Here is a 14,651-nt window from a genome sequence, read left to right as displayed (position 1 = left end):
GGGGAAAGCATTGGGTCCTCGTCACGCTGCTGTTGAGTAATGTCATCACCAACGAGACATTGCCCATCGTGCTCGATCGCAGTCTGGGAGGAGGATGGCCCGCCGTGTTGAGCAGTACGGTTTTGATCGGTATGTTGAGACTGGTGTGCGATTGATTAATGCCGGGAGGGTGGAATGCTGATGGGTGTGCGTGCGAATAGTCATCTTTGGAGAAATCATCCCGCAGTCTATCTGTGTCAGATACGGACTCGGTGTTGGTGCATTGTTCTCACCGTAAGTGACGATTCAATTCGTGCCCCCCCGTCTATAGGTATGTGTGCTGACGACCGATAGTTTCGTGCTCGCGTTGATGTACCTGATGTACCCGGTCGCATACCCTACCGCGCTCCTCCTCGATTACATCCTCGGAGAAGACCACGGCACTGTCTACAAGAAGGCCGGACTCAAGACACTCGTCACGCTGCACAAGAGCCTGGGACCGCACCCTTCGGAACGTCTCAATCAGGACGAGGTTACGATTATTTCGGCTGTGTTGGATCTGAAGGAGAAGCCGGTTGGCGCAATCATGACGCCCATTAAGGATGTGTTCACCATGTCTGCCAACCAGCTGCTCGACGAGGAGACTATGGACGACATCTTGTCGGCCGGATACTCGCGGATTCCGATCCACGCGCCGGGCGAGCCAACCAATTTCGTTGGTATGCTGCTAGTCAAGGTGCTGATCACGTACGATCCCGAAGATGCTAGGCCCGTGCACGAATTCCCACTCGCTACGCTTCCGGAAACCGCCGAAGATACTTCCTGCCTCGATATCGTCAACTTCTTCCAGGAGGGTAAGTCGCACATGGTTCTCGTGTCTGAATATCCCGGTGAGAACCATGGTGCGCTCGGTGTGGTCACGCTGGAGGATGTCATTGAGGAGCTCATCGGCGAGGAAATCGTCGACGAGAGCGACGTCTTTATTGATGTGCACAAAGCAATCCGCCGTCTCAACCCATCGCCCCTGTCCCTCAGCCACGCCGCCCGTGCCAAGATCGAAGCTCAATACGTCGCGCGCAATGCCGACGCCCACATGCTCGCCCAAACCGCGTCCGCCGTTGCCGCCGCCCACCCCGGCGAAAGCGCCGACCTCCTGATCACGACGGGCCCGGAACCGGCGCTGCGTGTAGGAACCCCCGCGCACATTGATGAAGCATCATCGATGGGTCGGGGTCGCAAGCACTCCGGAGCCAGAGTTCCAGGTCTCTCTGACGAAGTGATAGCACACCTCACACTAGGGCCCGCGAACCTTGCCGGCCGCCCCCGGGAAACCACGAGCAAGACTGTTAAGATCAAGCACGTCGACCCCACGCGGCGGTCCGAGGACCCCGGACAGCGACCGTCCCTGGCCAACTTTGGCTACCAGGACGGCCCCGCCGATTACCCCTCCAACACATTAAGAAAACCTGTGTCCGACTCCGCCATCCTGCAGTTCTCCGACAACCCCAACAGCGATGCGGGACGAACACTCCGCGCGCCGGTGCCGGCGGGATACAAGAAGAAGGCGCGCACGGGGAGTCTGATCGAGCGAACCGATGTCGTTGGAGGTATCCCAAAGACCATCATCGAGACGACAAGCAGCGAGGAGGAGTACGAAGATAGCTCGAGCACAAAGTCAGGTCACTCCAATAAGAGTAGACATAAACGTGCGCTGAGTTCGGAGCATTCGCCGCTGTTGGGGCCGAAGGACAAGGCCGTATGATCGTGAACAAATGCGGAACGGGGTGTGGGGATTGTATGATAGACGCGTGAACAGCTGCTGGATGGATGGGTGGGCTAATTATTTGAACGCTTTTCTTTCTCTTTATCTCTCTCTCTCTTTTCTTCACACCTGCGCATGATCGTGGGTTTATGGCGACTTATGTGTTTAGTCTTTTTTTTCTATTTTTTTTTTCTCTTCTTCTCTTCTTCCTGGGCGATATATCCCGCCCTGTTTGCATTTTCGTTTCTGTTTTCCTTATCCTTTTTTTCTTTTCTTCTCACTGATTGCGATTTGATGCAGTTCTGATTTTATTTGACTTTCTGTGTGATGGGTTAATGTTTTTTCTTTTTCTTTTTCTGCTTCTTGATTTTGATTCTGATTCTGATTCCGTTGCGTCACTTCGGCCTACTGACGGAGGAGGAGGATTTTACTTTTACGATGGAGGGTATTGAATGGTGGGGATGGAGCATTGGGGGTTGCTGTATATAGCAATTGCCATGGCGATAAAGATGGTGATTGTGGTGGGGGGAGATGAGGGCGTTGTGATGACTTGACAGCCCGATGCTGTTGTTTTTACAATTCAGTGTGCTGCGGAGTGCTTGCTGTGTGACTCGTGAGACGCTGTGTCGCTGTGTTGTTGTGAGATGCTCGGCAATCTGGTGCTGTGACCAGATGCGGGAGGTGTAGCCACGCTTTGAGACGGCGACGGGCAGCTGAACTTTGAAGGGTCTCGGACGCCATGGCCACGGCCATGGCACGGGATCTACATATACGGGCAACCCGTATTGCGATTGGCTGGCCGGGACTTTCTTTGTCGGAGTGAAGAGCTGAGATGTAGTCTCAGGAGCTCGGTCACTCAGTGAAATAGGGAGCCAAAGTTTGTGAGCTCCCTTCCCTTCCCTTCGCTTCACGAATCTCACGACATAGCTACACGCGGTGACGCCATCCATCCACCCACTATGGATCCCCACACGATCTCTCGCGACAACCCTACCCCACCGCCGGACTACCACCACGACCACCACCAGTACACTCTTCAGCACGACCAGCACCAGCACCAGCACCGCACCGCCGCCGCGAAGAAGCCGTTCCTCGCCCGCGTCTGCACCACCAACCGCCGCCCACACACCACACACACCTGCACGATGAGCACCTCGACCGCGGGCGTAACACTGCTGCACCGGCTGCGCTACACGCGCAGCATCCTCTCGCTTGCCCTCAACAGCACGCACATCTTCGCGGGCTCGCAGTCGGGCTCGGTGCTGGTGTGGTCGCTGGCGACGTACTCCCTAGTAGCCACACTACGCGGGCACTCTGGCAGCGTGCTGTCGCTACACCTCTCCTCCAGCCCCTCCTCCTCCGGCGAGGGCGAACTCCTCTTCTCCTCCGCCGGCGATGCGATCGTGCAAGTGTGGTGTCCGCGCACATTCACGAACCTGTACACGATCTATTCGACATTCGACGTGGGCGACGTCTTCTGCGTAGCGTACTCGGTGTCCTCGCGGACAGCGTACTTCGGCGCACAGAACACATCCGTGCAGTGGATCGACCTGCGCGGCGCCGGCGCCGCCGGCGCAAAATCCGTGTCTGGCGAGGCCCATCCGAGCAAGCGCGTGCACCGCTTCTTCGACTCGAAGGGGCCCGGCGGGAGGTGCACGCCCCGGCCCGACGAGGAGGAGGATGAGGCCGAGGATCCAGCGGCAGAGGAGGGTGCCCGCGGAAAGACCCTGCTCGAGATCGAGCCCGCGAATATCGTCCAGTACGCGCATTTTGGGTACGTCTACTGCATGCAGGTCCTCCCTGCCGCGCAGATCGGGCTGGGCGCCGGGTCGCTCCTGCTCACGGGCGGTGGCGACGGGGATGTTAAGTTGTGGGCGATTGATCCGATCACTGGTGGGATCTCGGAGCTGCGCACGCTCGCTGGTGGCGACTCGGGCGTGCTGAGTATGGTTGTGAAGGATACGCTGCTCTACACGGGTCTTACGGACGGCGAAATACATATTTGGGATCTGGACACCTGCCAGAAGGTCAGGAGTGTGCAGGCGCACTGCGACGACGTGCTTACGCTGGCGGTGAAGGGGGAGTGTATCTTCTCCGGCAGCGCGAGCGGGTTCACGCGGAAGTGGAATATGAGATTTGAGTGTGTGAGTAGGTGGCGGGCGCACGAGGGGCTGGTGCTGGCCAGTGCGGTGACCGAGAAGAACGGGAGGCTGCTGTACATCACCGGTGGAAATGACGATTGTGTCGGCGTGTGGGACGTCGAGCCGTTTCCGGCGAAGGAGGGGGGCAAGGAGGAGCGCGGCGAGGGTGAGGGCGAGTTGCTCAGTTCGCTGGCGAAGCTGGTGGCGCTCCGGACGGTGAGCTCGGATCCTAGCTGCGCTGAGGAGTGTCGGAGGGGTGCGACGTTTCTGAAGAGTCTGTGTAAACGACTTGGAGCTGCCGCGTCGCTGCTGCCGACGGAGGACGGTCGCAATCCGGTGGTGTTTGCAAGGTTTGAGGGTGCGAACAGGAAGGCGGAGAAGGGGAAGACCCTGCTGTTCTACGGACATTACGATGTTATTCCGGCCAGCGCCGAGGGCTCGGGTTGGAAAACGGATCCCTTCACGCTCACAGGCGTCGATGGCTACCTCTACGGCCGTGGAGTGAGCGACAACAAGGGACCGTGTCTGGCTGCGCTGTTTGCCGCCGGGGAACTGCTGCAGTCGGGGAAATTGGAGAGTGACATCGTCTTCCTGATCGAGGGCGAGGAGGAGTCGGGATCGAGAGGATTCAAAGATACTGTCAGGAAACACAAAGACCTGATCGGCAATGTCGACTGGATCGTGTTCGCCAACTCGTACTGGCTCGACGATGATACACCCTGCCTCACCTATGGCCTTAGAGGAGTCATTCACGCCACGATTACCATCCAGTCCGAAAAGCCGGACCTGCACTCCGGCGTCGACGGCAGCTCGCTCAACCGCGAGCCAACCATCGAGCTGATCACCCTCCTCAGCCACCTCACCTCCCCCACTGGCGAGATCCTCCTCCCCGACTTCAACGCCCCCATCCGGCCTCTATCCCCCGCCGAGGAGCGAATGTACCTGCCCATCTCGGCCTCGCTCCACGCCAACCCGACATCGCCCTTCCACGGCCTGCCCCACCAAGAAATCACCGACCACCTGATGTCGAAATGGCGGTACCCCTCGCTGACCATCCACCGTGTCGACGTGTCCGGCCCCAGCAACAACAGCACGCTGATCCCACGGTCCGCGTCCGCGACTATCTCCCTGCGCATCGTCCCGGATCAATCCGTCTCGGGCGTGACCTCCTCTCTCCGCTCATACCTCACGTCCTCCTACCCAGGCAGCAACAACCTCTCAATCGACATATCGCACAGCGCCGAAGCGTGGCTGGGCGACTTCACCAACTCGGCGTTCTGCTCACTGCAGCGCGCAATAACGCACGTGTGGGGCGCACAGCCACTGTTTATCCGCGAGGGTGGATCGATCCCCGCCGCGAGATTCCTCGAAGAGGAGTTTGGAGCGCCGGCTGCGCATCTGCCGTGTGGTCAGGCGTCCGATATGGCGCATCTGGATAATGAGAGGCTTAGGGTTAGGAATTTGTTTGGTGCTAGGGAAGTGCTGGGCAGGGTTTTTGAGGAGTTGACGGCTGGGACGGTGGCGGAGAAGGGGGATGAGATGACGGTGAATGGGGTGGATGTGAATGGAGCAGATGAGTGATAGTGATGGAGACTGTAGGTGATGGGTTTTGCATGATCAATGGGACTAATGTATGGGTATGAGGGATTTGGGAGTCGGGAGTTGGGAACTGTTTTGATTTTGCTGGCTTTGAATATGTATGTAGTTTCTTTTACGTATATGTGGCGATGGAAATGGTGATATATCGGCTAGAATCTAGATCTCCTTTTCCTAATAGAGAGCATGAATACACGGCGTACTCCGAACTGAACGGAACGGTGACCACTTGACACGATATCTCAGTCGTGCGGCGTTGTCCTTCACCTCCTCTGCCACTAACGCCACACTTGTTTGGAATACAAAACGCCAGTCGGTGGAGCAAGCAAACTGCAAGAACACTCCTCTATTGTTGCGAATATCACCCGGCAAACATGTAGATACTATCGCTAAGTACTCTTTCATTCCCGCCGTCCAAAGTGTATGTACCTATTCCCCATGATCATCACATCATCACATCATCAAACTATTTCAATCTTAGTTATCTCCCTCCAAAACGTACGCACCCAGGTATAAAAAGCAACGCAAACTCCCCAAAACGCCATTCCCATTCCTCCCGACCCATTCCAAGTAGGTCTTTACCACATCCGACTCCCCTTCTTTGAAAGTTTTCCCTTGCCCTTATTCTTCTGTTTCTCCTTCTCCAGCTCCTTCAGCCTTTCCTTTTCCCGCTCCTTTTCCCGCTCCCTCTCCTTCACCCTCTCCTTCTCCCGTTCCTTCTCCCGTTCCCGCTCCTTCACTCTCTCCTTTTCTCTTTCCTTTTCCCGATCCTTCTCCCGCTCCTTCTCCCTTTCCCTCTCCTTCTCCCTCTCCTTCTCCCGCTCCTTCTCCCTCGCCGCCTCCCCACCCCCAAAATTCAACCCAAAGAAACTTTTCCTTCGGCTCTTATCATCGAGCCGCTTCCCACTACTGGGGACGACTCCGGCATTGATGAGTCCCGGCTGTGACTGCGGCGGGGCGGAATGCCAGCCGCCCGCGCCGCCGACAATCGGCGGCCTGCTGTTGTTGATGTTGCCACTGCTGTTTCTATGCGACGGATAATACTTTAGCGCCTGCGGTTTCGGGTTCGGAACACGGTTCGGATTTGGAATTGGAAGTGGAGGGGGAATATACTGCTGTTTGTGGTGCTGCTGCAGATTATGCTGCTGTAGATTCTGCTGCTGCAGCGGCCTTCTCGGACTCATCGGCGCCTGCCCCGGCTGGGTATGCGGTCTTTGCACCTGCTGTTGCTGCTGCCCCTGCTGCTGCCGCGCCCTCGCCTCCGCCAACGCCTCCTGCTCATACAGCCGCTTGAGGCGCTCGGTCTCGGCGTCGATAGCGGCCTGGCGGTGCGCAGCCGCGCGCTCCTCGTCCGCAAGCATCCGCCGGATCTCGGCTTGCTCGTCGGCGATCCGCTGTCGCGCTGTGAGGTCCTCGAGCGTTGGCACGATCTTTTCTTCCACGGGCGCTTGTGACGAGGCGGGTTGCGCCCGCAAGGGCCGCGCGGTCGTGTGTGGTCTTGCTGTTGGGTGGTGCCGCGCGGCGGGCCGTTGGGTTAGTGCCGGTGAGGTGGGGGGTTGCCGTGCAGCGGGTCGTTGCCTTGGGGCGGGCGTGGGCATCTCGGCGGGCTGGGGCTTGGGAGCGGGCTGCTGCATGGGCGCCGACTGTTGTGTTGGGCTGGTGGTGGGTGAAACGGGAGCGGCCTTGGGTTTGTCGGGCGGGTATACCTGGCTGTTGAAGCGTTCGGCGAACGTGCCAGCGGAGGAGGCGGCCGGGGGTTCGTACGCTGGCGGGGGCGGGGCGGGTCCGCCCATTCCCGTGCCTACGCGTTGTGTAGTGTTGAATATAGCGCTCGAGCCGCTGAACCACACGTCGGCCACGACGCGGGAGCTCAGCAGCAGGACCATCTCCAGCCCCTTGAGATCCTGCATCTCCACGCGCCGGAAATTGCTCTCGTACACCACCAGCTCGCCCTTGCCGTTCTTGTCGCCGACACCGCTGTACATCGCTAGCACCGTGTCCGGCTCGTCCCCGCCGGAGACCAGAGAGCACTTCAGCTGGCTGCGCGTAAGCATGTTGATCCCCTCCTTGCGCCACCGGAACGTGAGTGTCTCCGACACCGGCGGGCGGTACGAGGCGTCCAGCGCCGACTGCGTCGGTGGCAGGAACGAGGACTTGGGCAGTGTGAATTCCCAGAAGTTGTTGCGCGTCAGGGCGGTGTGTTTCTGGGTGATCGTCACGGTGGAGTCCGGGGAGTAGAGCTGGAGAGTGAACGAGGAGGGGCGCTGGAGTTCATTGGGGTTGACGGTGCTCGGGAGAAGCGGGAGAGACAGCGAGCCGTAGGTTATGTCCGGGAACGGGGCGTCGGTCAGCGAGATGCTGTAGGAATTCGCTGGTTGCAGGAAGCGGGTCAGGGTGTAGAGGTGCTGCGGGACGGCGCCAGAGATGGTGAAGTGGACGGTGGTAATTGTGGGCTGGTTCGTCGCGTCAGGGATGGCGAACTGGTAGGCTTGGAGATCGTTAGCCAGAGCACACTATGAGAAGCGGGAGCGCACTCACTCGGGAAGTTCTCGTCGAGCGGCATGGCTGCTATTCGTTCTGCAAATTCTCGTCGTGCGTTTGGAGTATCGCCGTCGGTCGTTGTATCTCTGGGGCACTCGGTGCACTTTCCACCGGTACGTTGGATTCAGGCGTCTTAAGCGGTTGTCCAGGCAGGTGTCGGCGGTATCGACCTCCGATGATTAGTTATGTAGAGTAGTGGCTCAGTTCCTGGTCCGCCTCCACCATGCGCCAGAGGCTAGTTAAGGCAGGGATGATAGTGCGCTTCTATTTCTGGGGATGGCGATCGTTCAGAGTCCGGTTGCGTGGGAACTTGGAGTCTTGGAAGTCAGAAGTTCAAGTTCAAGTTGTCGCATCTCCAGAAAGCTGAAAAGACTCGCTAGGGGAGAGGGGAGGGTAAGACAGAATGGAGGGCGTGAAGGTACAAATAGAGTGGAGAAAGAGAGGGTACACGTCCAAGATATTATATGTATTTGATGTTGCATCCGCCATGAGGCTGTGCAGGGCTGCTCCTCCTCCTCCTCCAGCATCTAAGGCACACTCCTAGAATTTTGTATCGCCGCCCCGCAGCCACCCCCACTCGCCAGCGAACGCGTGTTTGCCGCGCACACTTAGCTTCTCACTCCAGCACATCGGGATACGGAGGAGTATCGCAGGCCGGCCAACACGCAAACGGGCAGTAGATACCGTAATACGTCTCGGTACACGGCCTTCCCTCGAAACTTGGTGCATAGCAAGTAAACAGGTTATTCCCCCTGCTCAGTGCTAGTTAACCCCACATCTGCCTGACATTGAGGTTAACCCTCTTCCCTCTCATCCATCCCTTCCAGCTGTCACTCCCGCCATCCCATTGCTCCAGCCCCACGGGACATGTCCCCGCCAGAATCTTCGGAACACTATGCCACGCCCACCGACTGCTCCCCGCCATCACCACCGCATCCCCCGAGTTCAGCCTTACAGCCAACACCTCACCCTCCTCTTCCCCATCGCAGCCGATAACGAATATCCCCGCGCACCCGATGCTAACGCTCACCAGCCCCGCGCCCGACGCCTCGGAGATGTCCCTGTGCGGTGCTAAAGTGTCCGAGGGGGAATAAAGGTTTACTATCGCCGCCTGCGGGACTATTTCAGGGAAGCACCCGGATACCAGCCCGGCCACGTCTGCGGGGAACTCCGGGGGCGTGTCGGTGGGGTACTGCTTCAGCGTCCAGTCGTATTGCCCGCCAAGGGTCACCCAGCGGAGCTTTTTGGAGAGGGCTTGGGCAAGTGTTATCGGCTTGTGGATGGAGGTGAGGGGGGAGAGGACGGTGGTGGATGGGAGCGTGAAGAAGTTGCACGGTGTGGGCAGCGTGTAGTGCGCGTGGAGGTTGGTCTTGTGCGTGGAAGTATCGCTGAGGGAGGTGGTGAGGAGGGCTGTCAGGAGGGTGGACTGGATGGAGAGCGGGAGGAGGGAAGGGATTAGTTGGAGGCCTGGAGATGTCAGTAACAAACCAATACTTTGATGTAATGAACGAACCAGGCACAGAGCTATGCTCCCAAATCTCGACATCCCCTTCCTCCTGGATTCCGTCCTGTTGTTCTTCTCCCTGCACTCCCTCTTCCTCTCCCGCCCCAGCCGCACGCGTAAACTGTGCAAAAGCCTCCCGCACCTGCTGCCTTGATATCGTGCCGTGTAGCTTCAGCCGCTTCCGGTGGTACTCGGGAATCCCCCCGCCACCGGAAAAATCGAGGATCGGGATTTCATCGTTGCTCAGTGACTTCTGGAGTGTTTTGTGGATCACGCGGATATGCGGCGGTGGGGAGTGGTGGGCATGATCGATTGGCGGCGGTGGTGGTGCCGGTGCCGGAGGTGGGACGGCAGTGGCCATGGTTTGTGGATTGGAGGTCGAGAGAGGGAAGGGATGGTTTGCGAAAGCTTGGCGGGCTACATGGAATCAATTGCTTTCCATGGCGACTCAATCAGTAGTGAAGTCCATCGGTTTACACTCATACGGGCCCGTCAAATTGTGTGGGCACTGGGTACTTGGGTACAAGTCTTCGGAAGTCTCGAAGGATGGGATTGTATGATACCGGTCTGTCCAGAGTATAGTACTACGGTTATTACATGTCTCGGCATCGGTCTTCTGCGGTTATCGGTTCGCGAGTCAAAGGAAGCTTTTGGCCGTGGGCTCCAAGAATGGCCCGATGTCGATGCGGAGGATCCTCACGTCTTTGTGCGGCTGAAACGCGGGGAGATCACGTACTCATGCACATCGTAGCGTCAGTGGTCTCGGCGGGCATGGAAGTAACGTAGAGTACATGCTACATATAACTCGATGTAAAGCTGCTCGTCGTTCTTCCCGAGCACGTACTCTACGGCGGCCAACACAGCTCAACTCAACCCGCCCGCCCCGCCAATCCCCGCCGTCGATACCCGCTCCGCCCGCTCCGCCTCGTCTCCCACTCCTCGCAGTCAATCGTCCTCCCTCACACGCGCCCACCGCACTGCTTTACTTCACAGTGACAGACACCGGAGACGGACAGGCATCAGACAGGAACAAAGGAAACGAACTCATGCTGGCCTAGCTGACTTACCCCTTCCCGTTCCTGCTTGCTACAACATCACACGTCCATCGGAATCAGAAAAAAAGAACCCCAGAACCAGAAACCCTAACCAAGCAAAAATCAAAACGAGGCCGCCTCCGACCCCCCCCGACGCAATATTAGAGTAGAACTCGCGTCTTCCTCGCCATCCCCACAACACGACACGACACGACACGGCTCCCGCCACAAACTTGCTTCCCTAGCTGAAGCTTTCATCGCCACTCCTACTCAGCTACACGACACCCTCCCCTACAACCTTCCATAACCGACAAACACATCCTCACACACAGCTCAACCATGGACGGCTACCAGAGGATTGAGAAGATCGGTGAAGGTCTGTTGCCTTCCCCCCGTTCCCATCGCCACCCCCCATCATGCTACGTCCCCTTAGCTAACCATCCTATCCCCATCCTAGGCACGTACGGAGTTGTGTACAAAGCCAAGGACCTGAACAACCACAATAGAATAGTGGCGATGAAGAAGATCCGTCTGGAAGCGGAAGACGAGGGAGTCCCCTCCACCGCGATCCGCGAGATCTCGCTACTCAAGGAGATGAACGACCCCAACATCGTCAAACTACTCAACATCATCGCCGAGGGCCACAAGGTCTACCTGGTCTTCGAGTTCTTGGATCTGGATCTCAAGAAGTACATGGAGGCCATACCGGCGGGGATGGGACTCGGCGAGGACATGGTCAAGCGCTTCATGAACCAGCTGGTCAGCGGTGTCAAGTACTGCCATTCGCATCGCATCCTGCACAGAGATCTCAAGCCCCAGAATCTGCTCATCGACAAGGAGGGGAATCTGAAGTTGGCGGATTTCGGTCTGGCGAGGGCGTTTGGGTGTGCCGTTGAGGACCTACACTCACGAGGTGAGTTGTGTGAAATGGCCCTGTGTTGTTTGTTTTGTGTGCTGACGTGGCGGGAATGGATAGGTCGTGACCTTGTGGTACCGTTCCCCGAGATCCTGCTGGCGGAAAGCAGTACAGCACCGGTGTCGACATGTGGAGTGTCGGCTGCATCTTTGCCGAGATGTGCACGCGCAAGGCCCTGTTCCCCGGCGACTCGGAGATTGACGAGATCTTCAAGATCTTCCGGTAGTCAATACCGTCCTGGTTCACTCGCAGCAAACGCAGACAGCTGACAGACAGACACGACTAGACTACTCGGCACCCCCGACCGAGACGACGTGGCCCGGCGTGACCCTCCTTCCCCGACTACAAGAGCAGCTTTCCACGGTGGGACCGAGTAGACATCGAGCGGATGGTACCGAACCTTGAGCCCGCGGGTCTTGACCTTCTCGACGTTTGTCCTTCCATCCCCCGGTACGCACTCACAACCCATTAACAACTTCAACCAGGCCATGCTCGTCTACGACCCTGCCGGCCGCATATCCGCCAAGCAAGCCCCTCCTCCACGACTACTTCATGACCGACGAAGGCGAGATGATGACGATCGAGGCCAAGCCATCGACTAAGCACCGATAGAAAATCCCACCTTGACGATGATGTGGGGGATGTGAAGAAAAGTTGCGTGCTCTAATACTTGGCGGCTGCCGAGAAGACATAGCTTAGCGGAGATGATGGGGACATTGGGGGTTATTCTTTGCACATAATCCATGAAACGACGATGCTGGGAATGATGACGGGGAATAATGATACTACGTGAGTGCTTGTGAGGGCCTTGAGTATAACGTGATTTACTGGTGAATCGTGAATCGTGAATCGTGATGTTGTCCGGTCTCCCTCTATGTACTAGTCTAGACTCTCTGCCGGACTGTCTTCGGTCTCTAGCCCAATGCTCGAACACCTATGGGGACCGCCGACCGTCCGCGGCCCGCCCAGTCACTCCGAGGAGGTCCTTCCTTTCCCTTGAACGGACCGTACAACCCTGCAGTACCCACATCGCCGACCGGCGACCGCCAGGCTTCGGGACGGTTACGTGATATCAAAGTAAAATGTAGTCGGCCCGTCGAGCGCATCATTGCAGTAATACCACGTGTCCGAACCACAGTCACAGCCACTGCCACTGTGAGAGATCACTCGTATTATCGTAATTGTAGTCTTGTAGCAGCCGCGAGGTACGGTAGGTATGTCGTGCGTGCATGCTCGGAGGTGGGCCATGGTATCACTTCTGTAAGGCTGATTCTCTCAACCCATGCCTAGTAGGTGTTTGCATGCCCTTATACGGTACTAACTATCACTATTGTCCCACCGTTTACGAGTGGCTGCTACATACATAGGCTGTAACTGTGGGGGGGTGATGGTACGCAAGAAGGCACCAGTTCCTGTGTCGTGTTCGTGTCTAGTGTCCGTGCTCGTGTTCGTGTGCGTGTTCGTACATACCGGTATTCTTCTGGGCTCCTTCCAAAAAACCGTATCAACATCAAGTTGCAGGAGAATATATGTAGGCTATGTATTTAGGCTATGGCAGCCATCGATTAGAATACTCTCATTCGCCAAGCTTAAACCCATTGAGTATGCTCCAGAAACCCAGTATTCCGCACATCGCCGCGCTGAGTTGCTCAGTTGTCGAGTGATCAGTGGTGGTGGGGTGAGGTGGTGGGATGTCGGCTGCGAATGGAACGTGGAAGCCTACATACAGCACCCAGTTCAGCAGAACGCACGAGGCACGGGATAGGTGATGAATCTACTATAGCCGGCTACTGTCTGTCTAGCAGGACCACACTACTGCACACTGCACTAGCAACACCGCAACCCACAAGATGCCATCCCACAAGATGCCACCCAAGATGCCACCTCATCCCACACCAGATCATGTCAATCCACGCTACGAGCATCAGGATGCTACTATGGTAGGTAGTAGGAAACACCTGTTCAATTCAGCTCGATTCGAAAAACGAATCCGATACCGATACCTACAGTAGGTAGCAAACAGCAGGATGCGATTGATGCCGCAGGTCTCCAGTAGGTAGTACTACCGCTCGGATATAAATCCAGCAGTCTCAGAGAATACAGGTTTGCTCTGGTATTTGTTTGTTTTTTGCTATATTCTCAATTCTACAGTAACGAAAGATATTATATGCGGTTGTGTAGAGATAGGCTTACCAAACCGCTGGAAGAATAACTACTGCAGTTCTTCTAAATGAAAATATTACGCACTGTCTACAATACTGGAGGGCTACCAGACAATTACCGTATTCGCACAACAAATTACCTGGTGTAGAGAAAACGTTGTCTTCCTAATCAGGTTTTCTAAGCTGTGGTAAAACCACGACAAGACAAGAGAACTACCCATATCAATCCATATCCACTCATATGAATCCGTATCCTCCCATATCCACCCATGAATACCATATCCGCCCATAAATACCATATCCACCCATAAATACCATATCCACCCACAAATACCATATCAATCCATATCCTGCCATATCCACCCACAATTACCATATCCGCCCATATCCTCCCATATCCTCCATAAATACCAAATCCGCCCATGAATACCATATCAATCCATATTCTCTTATATCCGCCCACAAATACCATATCAATCCATATCTGCCATATCAACCCACAATTCCATATCCGCCCATATCCTCCCATATCCTCCCACCAATACCATATCCGCCCATATCAATCCGTCTCCTCTCATACTCTCCCCTACAAGATTATTTCAGTGGTAAAAGTGATCACTCGTTCAACTTCTAGCGAGGTTCACGAACTATGTGGCCAGCGGCATCTTTCCAGCGAGTTTTATGTGATTTATTCGCTCAGATCTCGCCAGAAAGGCCCTCGAATATTTGAGCATTTCCCGCCATAAGAGCAGATCCGGAACGAGTTTTTAGTGGGGCTAAAATCACTCTCATATCGTCGCTGAAGCATGCGTGACGACGCACTGAAGGCCCTAAAATGTCTCAAAGGTAGCAAAGAGATGGTCTTGTAGCTGCTACAGAGGGAGATATCAAGGAGACTATTCTCAATGCAACTGTGCGAGGAGGGTCTGCAATATCTGTACTATAGACGTGTGCAAAAGGTCATTACGTATGTCAAACATTTTCCATTCAAAGTACCAGTCCATCCAGTCGACCAC

At 56.2% G+C, this 14,651-nt stretch overlaps 5 protein-coding genes across 5 annotated transcripts; 3 read left to right on the top strand and 2 right to left on the bottom strand.

Moving 5' to 3' along the window:
• BZA05DRAFT_345251 (uncharacterized protein) lies at window positions 1–1,741 on the top strand (the record flags this gene model as incomplete). The annotated part of the gene is made up of 3 exons (XM_051481164.1): window positions 1–129; window positions 201–273; window positions 334–1,741. Coding segments are annotated over 3 exons (1,610 nt in total), but the record flags the coding sequence as incomplete, so codon positions are not given.
• A 712-nt stretch (window positions 1,742–2,453) lies between these two features.
• BZA05DRAFT_477987 (uncharacterized protein) lies at window positions 2,454–5,678 on the top strand. Its single transcript, XM_051488340.1, has 2 exons — window positions 2,454–2,622; window positions 2,669–5,678. Exon 2 carries the CDS (start codon window positions 2,701–2,703, stop codon window positions 5,461–5,463), a length of 2,763 nt encoding a protein of 920 aa, XP_051334505.1. The 5' UTR covers window positions 2,454–2,622; window positions 2,669–2,700; the 3' UTR covers window positions 5,464–5,678.
• A 65-nt stretch (window positions 5,679–5,743) lies between these two features.
• BZA05DRAFT_466613 (uncharacterized protein) lies at window positions 5,744–8,041 on the bottom strand (the record flags this gene model as incomplete). Its single annotated transcript, XM_051487798.1, has 2 exons — window positions 5,744–7,966; window positions 8,017–8,041. The coding sequence occupies 2 exons, from the start codon at window positions 8,039–8,041 to the stop codon at window positions 6,057–6,059; spliced, it is 1,935 nt and encodes a 644-aa protein (XP_051334504.1). The 3' UTR covers window positions 5,744–6,056.
• Window positions 8,042–8,665: 624 nt separating this feature from the next.
• On the bottom strand, window positions 8,666–10,099 carry BZA05DRAFT_244098 (oxidoreductase). The gene is made up of 2 exons (XM_051479940.1): window positions 9,533–10,099; window positions 8,666–9,486 (listed from the first exon to the last, which is right to left on the bottom strand). Exons 1-2 carry the CDS (start codon window positions 9,882–9,884, stop codon window positions 8,786–8,788), a joined length of 1,053 nt encoding a protein of 350 aa, XP_051334503.1. The 5' UTR covers window positions 9,885–10,099; the 3' UTR covers window positions 8,666–8,785.
• A 530-nt stretch (window positions 10,100–10,629) lies between these two features.
• On the top strand, window positions 10,630–11,773 carry BZA05DRAFT_466609 (kinase-like domain-containing protein). The gene is made up of 3 exons (XM_051487797.1): window positions 10,630–10,933; window positions 11,015–11,470; window positions 11,563–11,773. The coding sequence occupies exons 1-3, from the start codon at window positions 10,897–10,899 to the stop codon at window positions 11,697–11,699; spliced, it is 630 nt and encodes a 209-aa protein (XP_051334502.1). The 5' UTR covers window positions 10,630–10,896; the 3' UTR covers window positions 11,700–11,773.
• Window positions 11,774–14,651: the final 2,878 nt, after the last annotated feature.

The sequence above is a fragment of the Tricharina praecox genome (assembly GCF_024521635.1).
Source record: "Tricharina praecox strain CBS 144465 chromosome Unknown BZA05scaffold_69, whole genome shotgun sequence".
In the NCBI taxonomy this organism is placed as follows: domain Eukaryota; kingdom Fungi; phylum Ascomycota; class Pezizomycetes; order Pezizales; family Pyronemataceae; genus Tricharina; species Tricharina praecox.
Note: the sequence above shows the minus strand (reverse complement) of the source record. Positions and strands in the feature narration are given on the sequence as shown.

Bases quoted from the DNA above. Each gene is read 5' to 3' on its own strand.
- BZA05DRAFT_477987 (XM_051488340.1), top strand. From the start codon at position 2,701: ATGGATCCCCACACGATCTCTCGCGACAACCCTACCCCACCGCCGGAC.
- BZA05DRAFT_244098 (XM_051479940.1), bottom strand. From the start codon at position 9,884: ATGGCCACTGCCGTCCCACCTCCGGCACCGGCACCACCACCGCCGCCA. The intron at 9,487-9,532 runs GTTCGTTCATTA...TGACATCTCCAG, and splicing joins GGAGCATAGCTCTGTGCCTG to GCCTCCAACTAATCCCTTCC.
- BZA05DRAFT_466609 (XM_051487797.1), top strand. From the start codon at position 10,897: ATGGACGGCTACCAGAGGATTGAGAAGATCGGTGAAG. The intron at 10,934-11,014 runs GTCTGTTGCCTT...TCCCCATCCTAG, and splicing joins GATTGAGAAGATCGGTGAAG to GCACGTACGGAGTTGTGTAC. The intron at 11,471-11,562 runs GTGAGTTGTGTG...CCGTTCCCCGAG, and splicing joins TGAGGACCTACACTCACGAG to ATCCTGCTGGCGGAAAGCAG.